Source organism: Cricetulus griseus, assembly GCF_003668045.3.
Source record: "Cricetulus griseus strain 17A/GY chromosome 1 unlocalized genomic scaffold, alternate assembly CriGri-PICRH-1.0 chr1_0, whole genome shotgun sequence".
NCBI classification, from domain to species: domain Eukaryota; kingdom Metazoa; phylum Chordata; class Mammalia; order Rodentia; family Cricetidae; genus Cricetulus; species Cricetulus griseus.
In genome coordinates, this window is record NW_023276806.1 from 119,541,485 (window position 1) to 119,564,723 (window position 23,239).

Below are 23,239 nucleotides of genomic sequence, written 5' to 3' on the forward strand. Positions count from 1 at the left end.
GAGAAAGCTAGATAGAAAAATGTGAAAAGGGCTATTCAAAATGACCTCTAAATTTCACTGCCAAAAGCACAAAAAGGGAGGTTGTCTGGAGCAATTGGTAATTCCATGAGCCTGTGTTTCTTCTAATGTTTTGGCTGAGGTAAATACAAGTATCTCTTTTACAAGTTGATAAAAACCACACTTAATAGAGAAGTCACACTTTTATGTAAATTGAAAGTCAGCTCAAAATGTTTGATCCTGGTCTCTATTCATAGTGTTAGGAGAGATCATTGTCTGTGCATCCATTTGTCAACTAGTAATGCTGCTTCACTCCACTCACGAGTCATGAACTTATGCAAATGGAGAAGCGTGTAAAGTCTTACAGTAGAGAGAGCACCATGATAACATCAAGGTTTTTCTTCTTTTTGCAGGGAAAGAAAATAAAAGTGGAGCTGTTTCTTGTCCTATGTATTCACCAGATCGTCTTGAAATCTATCTAAAATGACAGCTCTTTCTTCAGAGAACTGCTCTTTTCAGCACCTGTTACACCAGTCAAAGCAGCCCCTAGATGTTAACTGTCTGTTGTTCTTGATCATACTTGGGAAAATACTATTAAATATCCTCATCCTAGGAATGAAAAGGAAAGACACCTATTGGAGTTTTATGGAGTATTTCTGCTTTTCACTAGCATTTGTTGATCTTCTGCTGTTGGTAAACATTTCTATTCTGTCCTACTTTAGGGACTTTGTAGTTCTAGGTATTAGGTTTACAAAATACCACATCTGTCTGCTCACACAAATCATTTCCTTCACTTATGGCGTTTTGCACTATCCAGTTTGCTTACTAGCTTGTATAGATCACTATTTAAATCTGTCTAGAGCCACCAAACATTCATCTAAGTGGCAAAAGTTCTTTTATTTCTTGACAGTCATTTTAATTTGGACTTCAGTCTTTGCTTATGTTTTGGGAGAGCCAGCTATCTCACAAAGCCTGAAGACACACAGGGCTTCTATGTACCAATGTCCTGCCTATGTCAGCACTCAGAGTTACTGGCTGTCATTGTCTATGCTGATGATTTTATTGGTGGCTTTTCTGATTTCATGGCCAGAAGTTGTTGCCTTGGTACAGGCAATTAGGATAGCATCCTATATGAACAAGACCATCCTCTACTTTCCTTTCCCATCCCACTCTGGTTACACTGTGAGGTCTAAAGAAGCACTCTTGCCCAGGCTCATTGTGTGCTTTCTTGGTACCTGGTTTCCCTTTGTAGCACTTCAGGTCCTCACCCTGTCACTTGGAGTTCAGATCCCAGCATATGTAGAAATGAACGTCCCCTGGCTCTACTTTGTCAACAGTTTTCTCATTGCTGCAGTTTATTGGTTCAACTCCCAGAAGCTTTATATAAGAGACAGCACATTACCTGTGGATCCTTTTGTCAACTGGAAATGCTGTTTTGTTCCAATGCATAGACTTAAGCAAGTGGAGAGGCCCGTTTCCATAATCATCTGTTGATATGCTACTGTGTTGGGAGAACTCCAGAAGCACCAAGGATCAGTCTTACAAGCAGGACAGAGGGGATTCAGGTCACGTTCCTGAAGCTCTACTTTTTTCAGCACAGCCTCTAAGGTGTGGTGGATATTAAATAGTGCTAAGGACACAGTAACACAATGAAGTTTTTATGCCTGTTCAGCAACATTGTGTATTTGGACATGTGTGTTTGGTACTAATCCAAAAGTAAAATAAACACATTAACATGTGGCCAGCTTGTTGTTTTACTCCAAAAAACTACTGGATGTAAAATGTTAAATAAATTTGAGAATTTACTGCCAATGCTAAGATTTGAACTAAAATATTTTATCAACTTTAGAGAAAAACAATTTAAAATGATTTGGTATAAATAAACTTTAAGGGGAGGATTAGCTCATTTTAAATATAGCTAAAATATTTTATTACAAATATTCCTGGAAAGTTTCAGCTGTTCAGCTTATAAAGCTGGGAACCATGGAGGATCTTGTCATGACATGCCAAATGCATGTTTGTTTATAACATGTGCACATCAGATCATAATCATTTAGCAACATATGCTACAAAAAGCCTTGGGCTGTTGAGATTTGGGGCTTGATCTGTCTTGTAGGGGTAACCCTACACATTGTATAGTTGCCAGTAACACCTTCCCCAGAAGCAGCAATCAAAAATGTCTCCACATATTCCCAACCCTCCTGGACACAACTCCACACTCCCATCCCTACTCCCACCCCCCTGTAGAAACCACCCCTGGAGGGAAGCAATGTGGATCAGAATAAGCTGAAATCACTTTATGAATTAAGCTACATAGATGTTTTGGCTGCTGTTTACAAATACTAATATATGTTCCAAGAGCCACCCCTAGCATTTCAAAAGTTGAGTGGCTTTTAGGCTAGGCTCACTTGGTAGACTGCTTAACTGTGCCCACTGAGGCCTAGCAGCACAAAGCAGTGTAGTAGTGTGTATCTGCAGTCCTGCACCTGGGGAGGTGTAAGCAGGAAGACCAGAAATTCAAGGTCATCTTTGGTTACCTCAAGGTCAGCCTGGTCTACATGAGATCATCCAGTCTCCCCCTCCCCAAGATGTTTTAAAAAGTAGTTGTGACCTATGGAGTTAAGTTCATGATCCACAAATGGATTCTATCCTAAAACAGTGCTGTACAGCAGCTGTAACCCAACAGGCTTGTGTGTGCTGGGTAAGTACTTACATGTAGGGAGCCACTGATCTAATCATCCTGACAACACTGTTCACATCCTCCTCTTGCAGGGAAGGAGACTAAAGCATCAATATTAAGAAGCTTACCCAAGCTCACTCAGCTAGTGAAGGGGAGGGAGGTGAGACTCAAACCCTGGCTTCCTTCAGCTATGCTCTTCCCACTGTTACATCATTCATGAGTTCCACTCGTGGCTTCTCAAACAATAGCTTTTTATGAATTTTTTTTTTCACTTAAAACACACAGTATGACATCTTAAGGAACTGAGGTCCTGTTTCCTTGGACATCCAGGTCTTCAGGTTGGCACCAGCCACCTAGACACAAGTTAGCCATGGTGCTGGATAATTAGTTCTGAGTGAGCTGCAAGCACAGGGTCAGCATTCCTAGTCTAAAATGCTTTTGGATAAGGGTTATTCAATAATGTCTGAAAAAATTAAGGTATCGAATATTCCAGGTGACACCTTATGATGCAATCCTAACTAACCTGAGCCATTCTAAGAAAAGGGGCACTGAAACAATGAAGTAGTAAAATAAACCAACAGACCATTTCTGGGACGTCGAGTTTCATTTGCTAATAATGTAGAGGGCAATTCCAGCTGCCAATAACCTGGGCTTTTATCAGCCCAATTTAGAGCTGCTACTTTCAGGTAAAACCTCAGTGAATGAGTAGCCTGATTTAAGTCACATACTCATCTGTGTGTTGCTGCAAGGATATACTGCAGTATTTAAAACGTTTAAAAATTGTGCATTAACACATAAGAGAAAGTAGGAATAAAAAATTACATTGTTCTATTTTTAAAATGCAAATAGACACAATTACATCCAAAGGCTGATTTGTGTGGTGCTGGAGATTAAACCCGGGCTTCAGACATGCTTGGCAAGCACTCTAGCCACAGCAAAGCTCAGCAGACATAACCCTGTGATCCAGTGTGCTTGAGTTCAGATGACAGAAGCCAGCCTTTTTAATTGACTCATCTATGCTATCCTCTCCATGTTTGTTGGTTTGCTTTTGGAGTTTTTTTTTTCCCCTTCCAATTAGCTATGACATGAGAATAAAATATACTTAGCTATACTGATTTTAATGTATACTCTTTGTGGATTATATGCCAGGAAATTTATAACCAGTTCAGCCCTCCATTAAGGTCTTTACCTTAGATTTCCCCACGATCTCTCAAAAGCTTAAAGAAGTAAAAATGCAATAACCAGTCAGGTTTTTATTTGTAAAGAACTGAAGTTACAACTGGTCTACAATATATTATTGTAATATAAACAACATAAATAAAAGATCCTGTAGGCCCACCACTGACCTTCCACCCAGAGCCACTCGAAGCCAATACTCTAATGTGAAAGTGTGCAGGTGACAAAGGTGCAATCCAAGCAAGTGTAAGCAGCAGAGTATAAGGTGCTTCCATTAGCAGTTAACGTTGCCAGCAAACATCTGATGCTCCATTTTAGTCACTGAATAGACACACAAACAGGAAGTCTAAAATTCATACACATGCGACTTAATATGAAAGTGCTTTCTCTTTTCTTAAAAAAATACATCAAATGAACACTTTTTACATAGATAATGGTGTGCTCTTATAATGCAAAATTAACTTCATTTTCAGGTTCTACATTGTAAAACTGTAGCTATGAACACCAGTCTAGGAAGTCTATGCTAAGGTGCTACAACTATGTCATTTCCTGTGAGGACTATACAACACCCATGTAAGACGCATCCATAGAACCTTAATATTTGCTTTCTCTAAGATTAAAACAAAAATTTTCCCCCCTTGGTGGTGCTTTTTTCCTTGATGAATCATCATCTGAGATTTTTTTTATTATGAAACTTTGATTTTAGAACAATAGGAAGAACCAAAAGGAAGATTTTTAAAAAAATGTGCTTAAAACATAAAAAAAAAAGTCACAGCAGCTTGCTCCTGTGAACCAAATTAAAAGCAGTAAAAAGACAGAACATTCTAACTGAATCAAGAGGCTTGAAGAAGTGCCTTTTCCTCCTGTCAGCATCTGCCCCTATGCACAACTATCTGCAGCATGCAACCTTCATTTGTAGCACAATCCTGCACTTCCCAAGAATTTCAGAATTTTGGAAAAAGAAAAAGGAGACCCATCTTTTGAATGAGGTGATCAATGTGAAAAATCACACAACAAATTTCAATCTCTGTATTCTTGGCTGAATCCTAAAGTTCCAAGAATGCATATATAAAAACAGCATCAATGCAACAGAGATCTAAACAGCATGGGATACTTTACAACTTAGGTATACTTTAAAGAACTTAAAGCACTTTAAAAGTAACCAGCATCATAGAGCAATTTACAAGGCCAAATTATTGGGCTATTTAGATTAGTATACCTTAAAAAAAAAAGCCTGTTTGAAAGCATCTATTATATATAGTAATCAGACACTTTATTTGGACATTTTCCCACCTTAAAAAGCTACAGCTATGATACATAAAAGCTTTTAAAATATACTTTTATATCTTTATAAAGAATGTTAGTATCAACTGATGTTAGTATTTAAAGTAAAATTTACAACCTGATTCACAGAATCCCAGAGTGACAGGGGAATTTACCCAGTTAAATCTGATTCCATCTTTACTCCTCAAATGCTGGCCAGCGGCGCAGCAGGACCTGCCTTGTTACCAGTGCTGCCTTCCTTCATGGTGCAGTGTACACCCCTTCTGACTGGCTGCAGCACACAATGCAATCAACTCTACAAAGCGGTGGCAGCAGCCTGTTCTCCTGACCTCCTTTCAGATGTCTGTTTTGGACAACTGCTCCACTATCAATCAATAATGGATATAAATCTTTGCAACTAAAGATGCATAATGATTCCACATCAGCTTCTGTCATCCTGCTGCATACCATGCACAGGACTAGCCCTGACACTGCCTGTCACAACACTCAGAGTTGGTTATGGTAGGTGTCCTTACTGTTGTCAACAGATGTGAAGTATGTGAAAGGTGGTATGAGAGTGGGGATGTGATTTGGACCCTCGGGTGTCATTGAATCCCAGTTCCCAGGCAACAGGGCATTAACTGGGAGTTAGTACATATATGCTTAAGCAGCAGTGAGGCTGTTTGGGAAGACTTGATTTTTTTTTTTTTTACTTGTATATGCTACACACAACCCAAGTTATCAAATAGTTTACAAATGGATGAATAAGTGCATGAGTGCCATTCAGTCAGGCCAGTGGTAATTAATACCGATTATGTAGCTCAGGAATGTAACTTTAGAGCTGGGGAAGGTGTTTCTTCAATAATGACTTATGCCAAAAGTCAACATATTTAGTAGTGCAGGTACTCATTCAGATGAGATTAAAAGCCAAACAACTGCCCAAGGTGTCACACAGCTAATTTGCCATCTGGGTAATACCAAGTCTCAAAGCCACAGTGTTTCATCTCCACTCAGCATGGTAATGCAGCAAATGTATTTATGTCACTCACTACTGAATAAAAATAGTAATTTTGCTCATTTTTTAGTACAACCAAACATTTAACACAGGCATTATGTACAAGGGCTTTAAACACTGTACATATTTAGGTTACTTGAGGCAAGACTAAAAAAGTCCCTTCCTTCTACAGTGGGTTCATGTTTGTGCCAGTGATGTTATAATCTCTATCCCTCTTCACCACTGTCAGAGAAAGGTCTACAAAGCACAGGTTAACACTGACGTATTCCATTAAGCCAATAAGCAATAGGTACTATGAATATCTAAGATGATGACTGGCATTAATTCAGACAGTATAAAAGGACTTAACTACATCCCTCTTATATTTCATTAAAATTATGCCATGTTAGCATAATTCTTTAAATTTATACTGATTTTTTTCAAAATTAAAATTCATTCAGTACATACTTCTTTAAAGTTTTATCGTTCTATAGATTCATGCCCAATACCAGCAATATCATGGACAGCACTTGAAAAGCAATAGAAAGACCTCAGCCTAAAAAAAGGTGTTAGAAGCTCATTGTAAACCTCACATTTTATTAAAATTGTATTTTTAAATAAAAAAATATCTGCAACCTATCAAAAGGGAAAAACAATAAAATCCCCATGAAAATAATTTCCCATCACTATGGCACTTGCCAGAAAGTGTGTGTGTGCATGTGGGACTCTGTCTCAGGGAGGCTGGGAGCACATCACTACAGAGGGCAGGGGCTCCTAATGTTCTTTTCTGGAGCATGATGGCAATACTTATATTTCACTTGGTACCTCCTGACTTTCAAAAAGAAAAGTTTTCTCTTAGTATACTTCTAAAGTAGATTGAATTCTAGAACTAATATGCACACTTGTAAGATCTTAATGTTTTAGGTAACTTTTTTTTAAAAAAGTTAATGTCATTTCCAACATTTTAAATTGAAGAAACAGCTATAAACTATAGGATAATGCATTTTATAATCTAACACAAGAGAAATATCTTTCCAGAGAATTTCTTAAGAAGTATGGTTCAATGGGTTAAAATTAAATATTAATAAGAAAATTTACCATTTCTAATACTGATATTTACTCATATAAATTGAAAACCAATCTTTGAGATGAAATAAAATACTCCAAATGGATAAAGTATCAATATTGATGATTGTGAGTTAAATAGTTCATGTCATGAGTCATTCTGCTTTACACCAAGAACACAGGCAGGCCTGTGCCTACTGGGACCTAGTCAGGAGAAACAGCCAGTCAACGATCCTCAGACTGAGACACAACAAACTACCTTACAGTGCTTTTCTTCATGACCAGTGCTTTTCTTCATGACTGGCTGCAAGACTGCATGCATCAGCTGTGGTATCTAAATTGGAAACTCCTCTCTAATCTGGCCACTCACTCACAACAGACTTGTAAATTTTAACAGTACTCTCTCTCCTTCTTACTGGTTATCTTCAGAAATCCAGGATCACTCACTTGGGTACTAATAACATCAAAGTGCCTCACAGCAGGGTCAGGTGATAAGAGAGAGAACTTATTTGATTACAGGAAAATCTTGACATTTAAAACCACCAGGGGCTAGGTTTGGCATGGTGGCACAGACCTTCATTCCAGCACTTGAGAAAAGGCCAGAGGATAACAATTTCAGGTTAGTCTAGGCAAACAAGCAAAAAACACAGTATGAAAGCTCAGGGATGGAGTGTGAAACACTGACTTCAGTCCCTGGTACCAGCAAACAAAACAACTAACACATACCCTAAGACCTTTGTATTGCTATAATGGGAGTCCAGCCACCCATTACCATGGATCACGTTAAATGTCTTCATTTAGCTAGCAGTGTCACCTTCCTATTTGCCCCCCACACCACCACCACCAACAAAACAAACAAACAACAAAAAAACGTGTTAGGGTACAACTAGTCACACAGACCTATGGTGCACAAGAAACATAACTAGGAAATGATTTGCATAGATGGAGAAGGCTTTCATTGAAATACAACTGGTAAAATTATAAAGGTCTAGCCTTGTTACAAAATCATGAAGATTTCCAAGCCAGGATGCTACCCAACCCCAAGCCAAGAACTAAGAAGAAAGCCCTGTGTGGTTTATTTGGGGTAGGGTTGGGGACAAAGGGGGGTTAATGAAGGAAATAAGACAAGGCCATTCATTCCATGCCACTAACAATACCAGTTGGCAGCAGTTGTTGCTGGCATTCACAAAGGATAAAGTCTTCAAACCACACATATAGCCAGCCTCTCATGTTGAAAACATGTTTGAAATGCTTTAACAGTATGACCGAGGTTGCATACATTGGACATAGCTGCAAGATCAGCTTCATTCACATGTATCGGTAAGAGTTTCTTCTTTCTAAAATCACCTACACACATGAAATCAAAGCCTAAAATTACTTGACTATATTTCCTCCCTACCACTCTGGTCCAGAAAAGCACTGAGCCCTTTTAAGGGCTCTGAGTTCTGAGGCACACAACTAAACTTGTGAGAAACTGTGTCCCGTGAAAGACTTCAATCCAAGATATTTGTAAACAGGTAAGTGACTATAATTTTGCACTTAATATATGAAGACACATAAAAAAATTATCCAAAGGCATGGTCTCATACACTAGTCTTCCAATACAAAGAAACAAAAAGAAAGCAGCAGGATTCCTAAAACACAGAAAACCACTTCTATTTATATAGGAAAACATGAATTTTAATGTCAAAAGTGCAGAAATTTGTTCAATGTTGCAATGATGGAATGAACAAGTGGGAAGTTCCATTTGCCTGTTAGCCCACTCTAGTTCGTTCACTAGCATCTCTCCTCGAAGGTGACAGCTTTAACCTGGACTTTACAGTTCTGTTTAGAAAGACTCCACAGCAAATGAAGTGAATTTAACCATCACAGTTGCATGTCACCAAAGCTGTCAAGTATGGAGATAGCATCCTTGGGGCTGTGTTGGTTTATAATTAAGCTGTGTAGCTGTGCCCCACAAATGTCTACACAAAGCTTGTAAGTATTGTCATATAAAGTAACTTTTACAAGCCAACTGTGTATTTTCCTAAGAACACAGAACTTAAAATGTGAAAAGTAGGTTCCTAGTGCAAAAGGGGGTTTAAAGTAAGGAAATACAAACTCAGGTAGCAAAAATAGGAAGAACCCATGTTCCCTTTCTGCTTGTCATCTTTTTTTTTTTTCTCCAAGAAAGAACTTAGTACTACAAAGGAAAAGAAAATGGCATCCTTCCTATCTATGCCATACTGAACAGCCTAATGCTCAGGACACAGGGGGACATAGGGTGTGTGTCCCCATAACATGTAATTGAAGTTTTCAAATTAGGATGATTAAATTATCTAGAAAGAAATACCTGCAGCAATGGGAGAACTACCAAATAACAAATGAGCCACTTCTAAATAAAACAACCCACTTGTAGAAAAAAAAAGTGTATTTTCTAGTTGAATTTAAGTGCAGACAACAGAAGATCTGGACAAGAAGACATTCTCTAATAGAAACTCATCTTGTAAGATGCTTAGGGATGCTTAAAGACAGTGCTAGGCCCAGGGGTTTCTCCTAAGCACACAATGGGCTGATTCTAGTAGAAGTGTAGAGTTATAGGCTATATTAAGTATTTGTAGGAGGGAAGCATTATTGCTGGAGGTCTATACTGGACAATCAAGTCTGTATTAACTGGATTACTACAATACAGTTTTAATTCCAGAGGAAATGTGCGTTTGTGCCTCCTTCACATAGTAGGCAATCTCTTAGTGCTGCTTAGCCTGTTTAGGAGAATGAAGGGAAAATGTATGATAACTGCCATGACGACTCATTGCTAATAAATGAGATGGACTATAGAATACCTATCTTCCTTGAAACATTAATAACAAAATGTGATATAAAGAAATATGTAACAGAGATTATACTACCTTAGGTTTGAAACATGAGCCTCACACTACTTACACATTTTGAGTCTACACAGGACTACCAGTGAACACCTCTTAAACTACTACACTAACAATCCCACCAAGCATACATTCAAACAAGAGGCATCTAAAGATTAAAAAAATTACCCACTATATTTTTGTATAAAAATAACTGACATTTTCTAATGTACACAAAGCCAAAAGATAAATATCTGTGATACCTTTGTGACGTCTTTTAGTCTTCTATTAGCTCAACACAATCTCTGAATAGAGCAGTGAAAATGTGAGCTCAGACTCTTACATCTGTGGCCAAGGATCTGCTATCCACTCCTTTTTAACTGTTCTGATTTCTCAATGATGTAGTAAAGATAGAGAAAGCAAGCTTGTCATCAAGTCTTCCGATGCTCACACTTTAAGGCTCTCAGAGTACCCACAGAAAATTTTGTCCTAATGTCCTAACTCTACAGAAAAATAACTGCTGAGTAAAAACTTTTGATTAAGAGAAATCATTTTAAATGCTTTGTGGAAAGAATCCAAGGACTCAGAAAGGGAGAAAGAAATGTGCATTATAGACAGATTCAGCAGGGTCGCTTTGAGAAAGGCATGAGGAAGGGATCACACCTCCACTGCCAACTCTCCTTGCTGGAAGAGGCTCCCAGGCAAGACTGCATCTTACACCTTCATCAGTGCAGAGCAACAGTCAGGAAAAGGTGAACATGGGCCAATGCCATATCAGAGTCACATGTTCTGTAAATTAACCTAATCTTATAGACCAATTTTATGGATTTTCTTCCCTTTTCCAGTATACAGTAAAACTGGAAAAAAACAAAAAACAAAAACTTCAGAACATTAATGCCATCTGAATAATACTTCACTAAACATGTACTCCTTATCATACCCTATCTTTAAGTATGCCCCTGAAGGTGAAAAAGAGCAACATGCAGCACTCTCTGTTCACCAGGGCTTCTCAACCTTGGCACTACTGGTGTCCATAGTGTATCATTCTTGGTAATAGTCCTGTGCACTGAGGGATATTCAGCAACATCTGTGGCTGCCACTACCACCTCAGTTCCTGTAACAACCCTCCCAAAACTCAACCACAAGCTGTGGCAACCAGAATGTGTCCAGATATTGCTAAATGCCCCCTAGAGGACAAAAAGAGACCTCCACTGAGAGCTATTGCTCTTAATGTACAAAACCAAGAGAACCACTATCAGTTATGCCGATTGCAGGAAAGTCTCTTGTGACCTCCATAAACACTGTTTATGCAAGAACACAATCTTTCTTCACAGCCAAAACATTTGTCTGGAAGATAAGTTTTTTAAAACATACTGATATTTCATTGCATTCAATTCTGTCAATGGGCTCCTAAATTACTCTATATCTCTATGATAACCTTTGGAAAACAAACAGGGTAGAAAAACCTATAAGAAAACAGAATCAAAGGGGGGGGGTGTAAATCAAAAATTATTTTTAAACGATTCTTTCATATTAATGATAAATTGATAAATATTACCTTTAAAAATTATCTAGTATAACATGTTTCTTTGAAAAATATGAGCCTCTGTAATAAGTCTTTCAGTGTGGTATGTAATTGGTAAAATTAACTTCACCAATGTTGGCTAATTATGAAAATGTATGATGAGTGAGGGTATCTGAAGAGAAATGTCGGCACTGGAAGTGGCAGTCCCAATGTGCTTGGCCTTCCATCATCAGTCTAATATTCTCAGCCAAATGAGGCTTTACCTTTACCCACTAAGAGGAATAAAACTGATATTACAGGAAAGCCTTGGGTTCCTGTTAAGAGTCCTTCAGAGAGTTGATGCGTGCACAAATCTTCAGGGCTGGGCCCAGCTTGATGTTCATTGCACTCATGAGATGGTCTTCTTTTAGCAAGAGCAGGGCCTGTCCATCAATCTCTTGTGCCCGGAATTCATCGGCAACATCCTGGCAGCCTGTAATTCCAAGAAAAGAAAGTTAAAGTTCCATACAATTAGATGGAGCTCCTAGCAGTGACAGTTGTGCTGTCCCTCGGCCTGTGAGTTTATAGCAGAGGCTGATAAATCAATGTCATGGCAAGCCTAGGGTTCATCCCTGAAGAAGTCAAAACCAAGGAAAAAGTTTACTTGCTTTAAAAACATTGCAGAAATAATAGCAAGAGGTAAAAGGGATCAGTAAATACATTGCATTTCCCATGCAAAAAGGACTTCATTCTGAGGTTTTATACTTCATGGGCTCATCTTCCCATAACAGAACTTCATATATAGGCAGAGAGGAATAAAATATTTTGCCATAAATAATAATCTGGAAATATTTTCTCAAATGTCAGATTAAACTTTCATTCACCTGTACCTTCTTTGAATTCACCTAACTCCAAGTATGTCTAAAATACTTTATTTTTTTCCCTCAAGACAGTATAAACCTCCCAAGATTATTGTACTAACATGTTACAAGACCGCTGACACACATCCTACTGCTTAACTTGTAACATCAACTTCAAAGCTTAACATCACTGAGCTAATTTCTAGTCATCTGTAACAGTCTATGTAGCCTGTAGGCTGATCTTGAACTTATCCTGTTTTCCCACATACATGCTGGGATTACAGGAAAGTGCCATAGCTTCCCTCCCCCTTTTTAGTGGTGCTGGGAACAGAACCCAGAACCCTGGTGATGGTAAGCAAGTGTTCTGTCCCTGAACACATCACCACAGCCCTCAGCACTCCTTACCTTCACTTTTGGCAAAAACAGAAAAACAAGTTGTCTCTGAAATCATGAAGCTGCAGGGCAATCTCCTGCCAAGTAAACAGTGCATAGCCTCAACCTGAAGCAGGCTCTTGCCAACTGAACCTGACTGTTCTATGGCCTACCAAAATACTCAGTCACTCCCTATCAAGGGAAAGAGACCTCTAAGTTAGGCAATGAACCATGGAGCCCAAAGAGGAGAGAAAGCAAGAGCATAAAAGCTGCTTTTCTGATAGTAAAATTATAAAAGTTGGCTTAAGAACAACATCTAACAGCTTTACCACCCTTTTGTATTCAAATCAGTATTCCATGGAGAATCACAGAAAACAGATGATGGAAAAAGGAAATGATTAATTTGTACTTTGGAATATAATGTTTTGCTAGGATGGTTCTCCTTTCCATTGTAAATGTCAGCCTCTAGCTTATATTAAGATAACTAGGCCTAACCCTACAGACCCAGGAGCACCCCAAAGCACTACAGTGCAGCATACATGCATTTACATAAGGATGAATGAAGAAATGATGAACTGGAAAAATGTCATCCACTGTAGAGAGCTATCTATGGTAGTAACATGTTTCGCTCATGTGTTCATTTGTGTGGCCATCATTTTCCTCAGTGTTCCTCATTGGCTGTTATTTCTCTTTACTGCATCTTATACAGCAGCCAGCTTTTCAATTTCTCTATTTTGGTAATTTCTCAAACTTCAAAAATTTGTATTTCAAGATCCTGTATAAAATTTGTATGGCTTTGCCCATGTACCACAGATAAGAAACCATATAAAGAAACAGGGTTACTCACCATAGAAAAGCCCTTTTTCTTTGCTCAGAAGTAGCTCTCAACAAAATTGACTAATCTTGCATCTAGTTGTGACTCGTCCTTCTTTTATGGAAGAGCTAACACTTCTCTCCAGTCTTATTCATAAGAACCAGGGAAGGGAAGAAGAGAGAGAGGGTAGGCTTACTTAGATTCAGAAATGAGTGAGGAGAGTGAGGACCACCAGAGCTCCCACAAGAGCTCCCGAGGGGAAACACTCAGCATGCTCTCCTTCCTCTTGACTGGGTTCCTTTCCAGATGGCTGCTTGTAGGTAGATAGTAAAGGTATTGGCAAAATAGTTTTAAAGTGTATTGGGAAACAGCAAGATTAAATAACACACATTCGTCATTTTTAGATCCCAATTTTCTCAAGCCAACCACAAAAAGCATCATTAGCACAGAAAATAAAGTGATTTATTTATAGAAAGGGAGGCAGACAAGCAAGTAGACATCTAGAAACTCACTGGAAAAAAAAAAACCAAACAAACAAGATTTTCTTTTTAAGTATTCAAGATACTCTGAGTTAAAGTTCTGAGAAACTGACACCCTGACTGACAGCAGCTCCCACTGTTGAGTGTTTGAAGCCAAGCACTGAGTACAACACACACACACAAATGAGGCTGCCTCACTCACCCTGATCAAGTGAAGAGCTCCAGGTGAGGCTCTGGCCCTGCTCATGTCCCATTTAAACTTTTCAGTGTCCACAATCACTTCTCCCACTTTGAAATCTAAATCAAAACATTCTATGCACAAACTGACCTCACTAAAGTTGCAGGAAAGACACCAAGTGCCACTCAATATTACAAAATAACCATCCCCAAAGACAGTAAATAGTTGTACTTTAAAGAAATGGTTCCTACAGAGAAATTCAATCTGGATTCACAGATCAGTATAGAATAATCTTTCCAAAAGGGCAGTTCACTAAAGGGTAATGCAGAAGGTAACCTGCAATTAGTTGAAACCAGAAGTGTTCTGTGGAGAACTTCTAATGCACCCAAGTTGTGTTAATTTTCTCTCTGATAACAGCTCAGAGATATGAATTTGCTACTTGGAAACCTTAACATAGTCCCATGGGTATTTAATAACATGATAACACAAAGATAAAAGAAACCCAGGGGTAAATACAGGTGCCCTGATTACAAGGAAGCTCATCCTATCTGGAAAGAAGATTAAGAGATCACAAAATGTATAAACTCATTCCTACTATTGAGAAAAGCTTGTAAAAATACTCAGGAAAAAGAAACAGCCTTAAGGAAGCTCAGAAAGTTATTTATAAATGCAGGAGAGTAAGAAAGAAAAAGAAACACATTTTTTTCTGGTGTAAGATTCACCCTAAGCTACTCTGAGGAAAATTTTGGAAAGACAACAACCGATTGCACAAATATAGTATTATTTGGTCCATTAAAGCAATTCAGAAACACTCCCACTTCATCAGGGAGGGAGGGAGGGAGGAAGGGAGGAAAGGAGGAAGGCAAGAAGGAAGGAAAGAAGAAAGGAAGGAAAAAAGGAAAGACGGAAAGACAGAAGGATAGAATAAATAGAACCACTCAAGGATTGTTTCTTCTCAATGACATGTAGTGTTCTTAAGTGCATATGAACTCTAAGAAAAGAATGTAATGTCCAGTTTGGGCTATGGCTGCTGAACTTGGATGAAGGAAGAGCAAGGCCAAGGTCTGATCTAATGAAGCAGTCCAGAGTGGTGCAGCACCTTCTTGCTGGGAAACTGCCATAAAACAACACTTGACATATTGTCCTTATGGCTCAGCAGTAAGGACAATTTGCTGGTTATTTGGGACAATTAATTTCATTAGGCTATAAAGCAATTCCCCTACCCAAAGGGAAAAGACACCTTTGCCCCAGTAAGAACCCAGGCTCAAAGACATACTACACACCCCTTGGGAAACAGACTACCAAGTAGCGCAAGACACCCAGCCCTGGGTGATCAACCTGGGGTAGACTCCAGTATTAATACAGCTAAACTGGTCTGAAACTAAAATTTGGTTTTATTTCGTTAAATATTAAAACAGTCATCAGTAAGGTTCACTAACCTCTAAGAGATCAAGTTTAGCAATCTAACAGCTATTAATATACACCTTAGTTTTCATATACAGGTGCTTATAAATTTACATGCAGTATACTTCCATTAAACAATTCCATCTTCCTGTTTTGTTAAAATAAATTTGTTAAAAATATCTTGTTTTGCCGGGCGTTGGTGGCGCACGCCTTTAATCCCAGCACTCAGGAGGCAGAGGCAGGCGGATCTCTGTGAGTTGGAGGCCAGCCTGGTCTCCAGAGCAAGTGCCAGGATGGGCTCCAAAGCTACAGAGAAACCCTGCCTCGGAAAAAAAAAAACAAAAACAAAACAAAAAAAAACAAAACAAACTTGTTTTGTTAGAAATTTTGCATGATGTGAAATTCCCAAAGAATCAATAAAGGATTATGGGTTTTGTTTTTGTTTTTGTTTTGTTTTGAAGTGCTTGAAGTGAGATGTACTCTTCTAGAAAGCTTGAAGAAAGGGAATGATACAACTCACAATGAGACTAGAAAGAAATACATTTTTAAAATCTCATTTTCTAGGTTCATAAGGCCAGAGTTTTACAAATTTAAAAGAAATACACTGTCCTAACATACATTTAGTGTGGGTCTTATTGCAAGCAAAGGCCCTACCATCTTTGGCCATCACAAAGACTGTTGCTTAAAGAGAAAGGGAGCTGAAGCTGGTGGGGAAGTAGAGAGAGCAGGCAGGCATAAGGAGGATGTAACGTTTCACAAAGACACCAAAAGTTCACCCTACTTTACAGTATTGATTAGCTTTCTGAAATACACACACACACACACACACACACACACACACACACACACACACACACACACACACAACTTTCTTGTTTCAGTTTCAAAAAGGGCTAGCTAAAGAAACGAAGAGAAAAATTATTAGGAAATAGAGAAGAAGAAAGGGAGAAGTGTCTGATTCCCTCTCCTGCCCTCTCAAGAGAATCAAACTAGAAGAGAGAACCTTACCATCCACCAGCTGGGGCACAAGAGCAATGCAGGACTAGTCCATGCTTACTAATTTGGGGGTTTGAAAGAGTACAGAGTCATGCTGAGGGATAAGTAAGAGGAAGCAAATCCCATTTCAATAGCAAATGACATTTTATTTACACCTTTAATGCCAAAGGTGTGGATGGACTTCAGATAATTTTCTTGGCGCAAGAAAAGCATCCAGGTGAGTCACATACCAGGCAAAGAATGGATGAAAGCCCAGACATCATCGACCGTCCATATAGAGGGCTCTGTCTGTGCAACTGGGAGCAAGTCACTGTTCTCAGGCATTTTCCTGATTCTCACATCTCGAAGCTCACGTTCTCTTTCCCGCTCACTCTGCCTTCGAAGACGAGTTGTCATAGCAGAGGGCACAGAATCTTCATGAGAAGCCAAGTCTTCTTCTGCAGATGGATAAGTAATTGGAAGCTGGAAAATGCAGTAAAGTAAAATACAGCATTGCACTTTCCTTGCATTTCTGAAAAGGACATTGTATATTGAAGCAAACTTTCTACAGACCTGCCTAAGGATATGTTCTCTTGCTGTCCCTTCAGGGCCACTTGGACGACGGCCCCGATGCCCAAGACTTTGATTATCAGGCTTACGATTCCAACGACTAAGTGCAAATTTTTTAGAACAGCTAACATTGTACCTAAAAAATTCAACAAAGAAAAATTAAGCAATATATAGACACCCCATTCAGAATTTAACTGTAATTTTAAAACCACTGTGACACAGTAAGTACTAGATAATAAGGACTATAATATTTCAAAAGTACACCTATCTTATTGAATGGATTTATTTATCCTACAGGTCAAAAATGGCCTCTGAGTATATCATAAAATATCTCTCAACATAATACTGAATACCTATTACAAAGTAATGGTATTTTCTCTTGATTAGAGAATAATGAGAAACATGCAAAATGCATAAGATAATTTGCAAAGCAATAAGAAAATTCATGGTTCTGGAAGAGAATCTCTGTATATTTCCAATGCTTATTTAAGCTATTTTACAAGTAATACATTGGGTTTTGTTTTGTCTTGCTGTTTTTAGTGTGTTTGTAAAGAAGTATGCAGATACATATGTGCAGGTACAGGAGCACATATATGTGCAGATGCATATGCACATGTGGAGACCAGGGTTTGGTTCTCAGCACACAGTGGAGGCTCACAACTGCCTGCACCCCCAGTTCTACAGGATCCAATGCCCTCTTCTGGCTTCCACATCAGCCACATACATGGTGCACAGATATTCTTGGAGGCAAAGCACACAGACATTAATTTTGTTATTGATAACTATTCAAGAATAATAGATATAATTTTACCTATGTTTTCTGAAAATATAAGAGACAGAAAAGGAATACAATGAGAATTAATGAACTATTTGTCTTCTAAATATGCAAATGTACCCGAGAGCCACTGAAAGAACTGAAGAAATCCTGCTATGTTCACATGGGTTTATCTGTGGGCTCAGCAAAGTTAAGTTTTAATTTCTAATTAACATCAGGGGACAAAGCTTACTACCGAGGAAAGGAGAGAACTAGCTTTGTGCCTGGCAGTTAGTGCTTGTGTATTTAGCCCTCCAAGACTAAGTAGCCATGTAAACAGTGGCAGCGCTTCCCTGACCTGATTCAGCCTCTCTATCTTGCTCTATGCTGGGGTCCCTGACCTAACGAAGTCCATCAGAAGTATACTATATACCAAGACAGTCATCGTTTCGGGGCAAAGAGTAATGACAGATAGTGTTAAGTGTCCTGTTAAACATCTCAATAGTCAAGAGGTTTACAATATCCTAAAAGACAGACCATTTCCCAAATTTACAAGCGTTTTAAACCAGCATTAGAAAGTACTGTTCTTTCATGTGTTACATGCAAACTGAAATTCAAATTAGAACATAAATACTACATGATCTTATTACTAATTACTTATTACTAATTGATTTTGAAAGTTGGTTATAATTTTTTAAACACAAGACTAATATTCCATCATATACTTGACATGTTACAGGAGAGATTCTCCAAAGTATACCCTTGCACCCAATGGCTGCTGCTTCATAAGCATATACTATGAAACTGCATTATTAGTACATAATTACCACTTAGTAAATTCTAGTAACTAGACACAGAGTAAGTGTCTGCCAATGGCACCTAGCCTTCCCCTTGTTATCACAGCTAACTCCCACCAAAGCTCAACTGTACTGTGTCTTGACTTTATGGCAAAAGTTACTGGTTCTCCCTCAGCAAATCCAAGAACACCAACATACCTTTTGGCACATGACATAGTACAGAATCGTTTTGACCGTAAAAATTCATTAGGATATCCCATTTTCCCACAGAATTCACACTTGAGCAACTCACTATCCATTTCTTCTAATGTCTCTAAAAAAAGAAGGGGGAAAAAAAACAAAAACCTGAGTGTGTCAAAATTTCTTTCAGCCTCTAATTCTAGTTACACAACACTGTCAGACCAGGATTTCCTCACCTTCTTTAGATCCCGAGCTACTCTAGCTGGGCTCCTACTAATTCCTTGTTTCTACATAAAAATGATGGTGTTTTTTTCTATACAATTAATACATTTATACAAATAGGCATAGGTTAGCTTTCCTAAGAATCCAGCATGTCTAAAATGTACAAACAAACAACAATATATGATTTATAAACACTGAGAAATGAAGACAGTCCATATATTCACTGCCCATGAGAAGGAACATTTTCAAAAGCAGAATGTGGGATATGAATTTGGTGCACTAAACTATGAATATTTACAGCAGGGAAAGCTTTAAATTCCTAATGGAGAAGAGAATGGCTTCAAAATGGAGAAACTTCTATATGTTTGATTTTAGTGGGGCATGTAAAATATTTAAGAGAGCTGAAGTATATGACCAATTTTATAAAGATTTTGTATTATCAATATATAAACAGTTACTTTTACTATTAAATAAAATTAATTCTGCTTTTAAAATCTCAGGCAATCTCATAATGCCTGACAATTGGTACATTTTCTAGGGTGCTCACTGCTAAGTAAGAATGCTAGTCCTAACCCCAATCCCAAACCAAACCCAAACCCTCTCCTACTCTCTTATCTCTTACTTCAGACACAGCACCTAAAGCAAAAAGCTCAATCTTCATGACCTTTCCCAAAGAACTGGAGTGACTATTACATTGATGCCTGTTCCATTTCACAGTTTCCACACAAGAACTAACAGTACTGGAGTGGAAAGATGACTCAGTAGTTAGGCTCATTAGTGGCTCTTGCAGAGGACCAGGGTTCAACTCCTAAGTGGCAGCTCTTAACCATCCATAACACCCATTCTGAGGAATCCAACACCCTCATCTGCGTCTTAAGGCACCAAGCACCAAGCAGTGCACAGACATACATGCATACAAAATGCCCATACACTTGAAAACAACAAATAAAATATAAAGAACTCAAGAGTACTAAAACACATAATAAGTACTCAACTATTCCAGTGAAACTTAAAATCCACCATATTATGCCAAGGCACATGAATAGCAAAAGAAACAAAAAGTACTGAGCTAGGTAAACTTTTAGTAGTGAGCTCCATGTGTGTTTTCCTATATTATTACAAAAGTCTCTAAGATGAAGGTGAATTGAGTAGATGTGAGTAGTATATACTCAGTAAATGTACAAAGATCATAAAATAGATTTGGCTGGCACATACCCAGTGAATTGAGAGTTTATTAGAGAAGCAGAAGGAAAGTATTAGATTAAGTGATGGAGTAAGAACTACTAAGAAACATACTGTGGAGTCAAAGTTGGTGCTGCAAAGCTCCAAATACATCATCTTTACTAATGAAATCACAAGCCAACAAGTGGCCTTTGTTGGTTTGTGTTTTGTATGTGGTGCAAGGGAATAAAACCTAGTGCTTCTCATACCCCAAGCAAATGCTCTACATCTTCAGCCCCAGAGTGGCCATTTAAAGGAAACTCTCAAAACTACCTTGATATGTATGCAAAGTTCACTGAGTTTGCCACAATGTGGATGAAATTGTCTCAACGCCAAGTGAAATAAAAATTGCCCCTTTCACAGGATCCCAGCTGTGGAGTTATTATCAGCAGACAGTTTCTCGGAAAGGAGAGTCACTTTTTTTCTTCAGGTATGTGGCCCCTGGTAGGATGACCGTGCTCCAGTGGACAGCCCAAACCCATGCACATACTGGTAGCACTAAGTGAACTCAGAGTTGGGGGGATCGGGGGCACGAAGCTGGGATAAAGAAAAGATGGGGAAGCTGTCTTGGAAGGAAGGAGAGAGCACAGAGTGCATTGAATCAAAACACAATATATACATGTATAAAATTTTCAAAGGAGGTGGGGGTGAGTTGGGGGTTGGTGGGGAACATGGGAGGGCGAGGGAATGGGGAGATGGATACATAACAGCACTTCTAAAATAAAAAAAAAATCTAAAAAAAAAAGAAATGCTGAGATTAAAAACTCAAAATAAAAAACAATTTTTCAAAGGATAAATTCAAAATGTACTTAATGAAAACTGAAAAAATTTTCCCCTTCCAAAAACCTTTCACCTGTGTCCTTGGAATCTGCTGCTGTACTCACACGAATGGCCTTTTCACCTGAACTGATCTTAGAAAGCCTGTACCACAGAGACAGAACTCATCCAACCACTCCCACTAATGTAACTAACAAGAAGCTGTTCAGCAAGCTGCTCAAAGCTTTGCTTTAGACTCTTTTTAAAATTACTAACACAATATAGTGAAATACCTGGTAACATGCTATTACTGCTGCTGCTGTGAAAAAGATACTGTTAAAGAACAGCATCCCAATAAAGCAGAGCAGCAGTTTATCCCTCATAAAGTAACACTGGAAATTTCTATTCCAGTGTGGGATGGTGATACAGCTGGTGACCCCAGCTCTTGGGGAGTTGAGGCAGGAGGATGTCAAGTCAAGGCCTACCCAGGCAACTTAGTGAAACTCTATCTCAAATAAAAACACACAAAGACTAGAGATATAACTAAGTTGTTAGGGTACTTGCCTAGCACGTGATAAGTCCTAGGCTTCAATCCCAATACTGGTAGAGAAAATAATTCCTATCTTAATGTTTGGCCAGATTTTTAACATTTGAATAAAAATATGGAAAACCAAATAAATTTAACATAAACCCCTGTTGATTTAGCTAATAATGATGGACTTCTACTTATAGACAACTGGTCATACTTCACTTTCTCCCAGAGACAAATCCTAGGAGTATGGCACCGGGGTAAAAATTACTTCTGCCCTAGGTGTGGTAGATTTCTGACCCTGAGGTGTGAATAGAAATGCTGGCAAATTCATGTCTATCACCTGCACAAAACTCAAGTCCAAGTGGTTCACAGACCTCAACATAAATCCAGACACACTGAACCTTACAGAAGAGAAAGTGGGAAGTAGCCTTGAATGCACTGGCACAGGAGACCACTTCCTGAATAGAACACCAGTAGCCCAGACACTGAGAGCAACAATTAATAAATGGGACCTCCTGAAAATGAAAAGCTTCTGTAAGGCAAAGGGCATGTCAACAGAACAAAATAGCAGACTACAGAACGGGAAAAGATCTTTACCAACCCCACATCTGACAGAGTGCTGATTTCCAAAATATACAAAGAACTCAAAAAACTCGACATCAAAATACCAAAAAATCCCATTAAAAAACGGGGTACAGGTTTAAACAGACTTCTCAACAGAAGAATCTTGAATGGCCAATATACACTTAAAGGAGTGTTCAACATCCCTAGCTATCAGGGAAATGCAAATCAAAATGACTCTGAGATACTATCTTACACCTGTCAGAATGGCCACCATCAAAAATGCTATGACAGCCTATGCTGGTGAAAGGGGAACAGTCCATCACTGCTGGTGGGAGTGCAAACTTGTACAGCCACTTTGGAAATCAATATGGTGGTTTCTCAGAAAATTGGGAATCAATCTACTTCAAGACCTAGCTATACCACTCTTGGGCATATACTCAAAGGATACACAATCATACCACAAGGATACTTGATCAACTATGTTCATAGCAACATTATTCATAATAGCCAGAACCTGGAAACAACTTAGATGCCCCTCAACTAAAGAATGGATAAAGAAAATGTGGTATATCTACACAATGGAGTATTACTCAGTGGGGGGAAAATGGCATCATGAAATTTGCAGGCAAATGGATGGAACTGGAAAAAAAAATCATCCTGAGTGAAATAACCCAGACCCAGAAATACAAACACAGTATGTACTCACTCATAAGTAGATATAAGATGTAAAGCAAAGGATAACCAGGCTAAAAATCCACAACCCCAGAGAAGTTAGGTAAAAAGGAGGACCCTAAGAGGTATCTCCCTAGGAATGGAAAATAGATGATATCTCTTGGGTAAACTGGGGGTGGGGAGGGAGTGGAGAGGAGAGGATGTGGGGATGAGAACATGAGGGAATGGGATTGGTCAAGTTGGGGGCAGAATGGAAGGGGAGAGTAATGAATGAGATATCTTGGTAGAGGGGCCAATATGTGTAGGGAGCCGTCCCTGCATTCTCCATTACAATGATGGTGCCTGCAGGCACTGAATGTAAATTATT

The 23,239-nt window shown here is 38.7% G+C and overlaps 2 protein-coding genes across 10 annotated transcripts in view; one reads left to right on the top strand and one right to left on the bottom strand.

The window, feature by feature from the left end:
- The first annotated feature begins 414 nt into the window (after positions 1–414).
- Gpr160 (G protein-coupled receptor 160) lies at positions 415–1,736 on the top strand. The gene has a single exon (XM_035451873.1). It carries the CDS (start codon positions 481–483, stop codon positions 1,489–1,491), a length of 1,011 nt encoding a protein of 336 aa, XP_035307764.1. The 5' UTR covers positions 415–480; the 3' UTR covers positions 1,492–1,736.
- Positions 1,737–3,910: 2,174 nt separating this feature from the next.
- Phc3 (polyhomeotic homolog 3) overlaps positions 3,911–23,239 on the bottom strand; it is a 79,967-nt gene continuing 60,638 nt past the window's right edge. For 7 of the 9 annotated variants that reach the window (XM_027392050.2, XM_027392049.2, XM_027392048.2 and 4 more), the window contains 4 exons: positions 18,924–19,038; positions 17,178–17,310; positions 16,856–17,087; positions 3,911–12,015 (listed from right to left, as the gene is read on the bottom strand). In XM_027392050.2, coding sequence (XP_027247851.1) covers positions 11,861–12,015; positions 16,856–17,087; positions 17,178–17,310; positions 18,924–19,038 — 635 coding nt within the window. In that variant the 3' untranslated portion in view covers positions 3,911–11,860. Of the gene's footprint in view, positions 12,016–16,855; positions 17,088–17,177; positions 17,311–18,923; positions 19,039–23,239 lie in introns of those variants that run through there. The other 2 variants (XR_004772095.1, XM_027392051.2) reach the window with 2 other exon arrangements.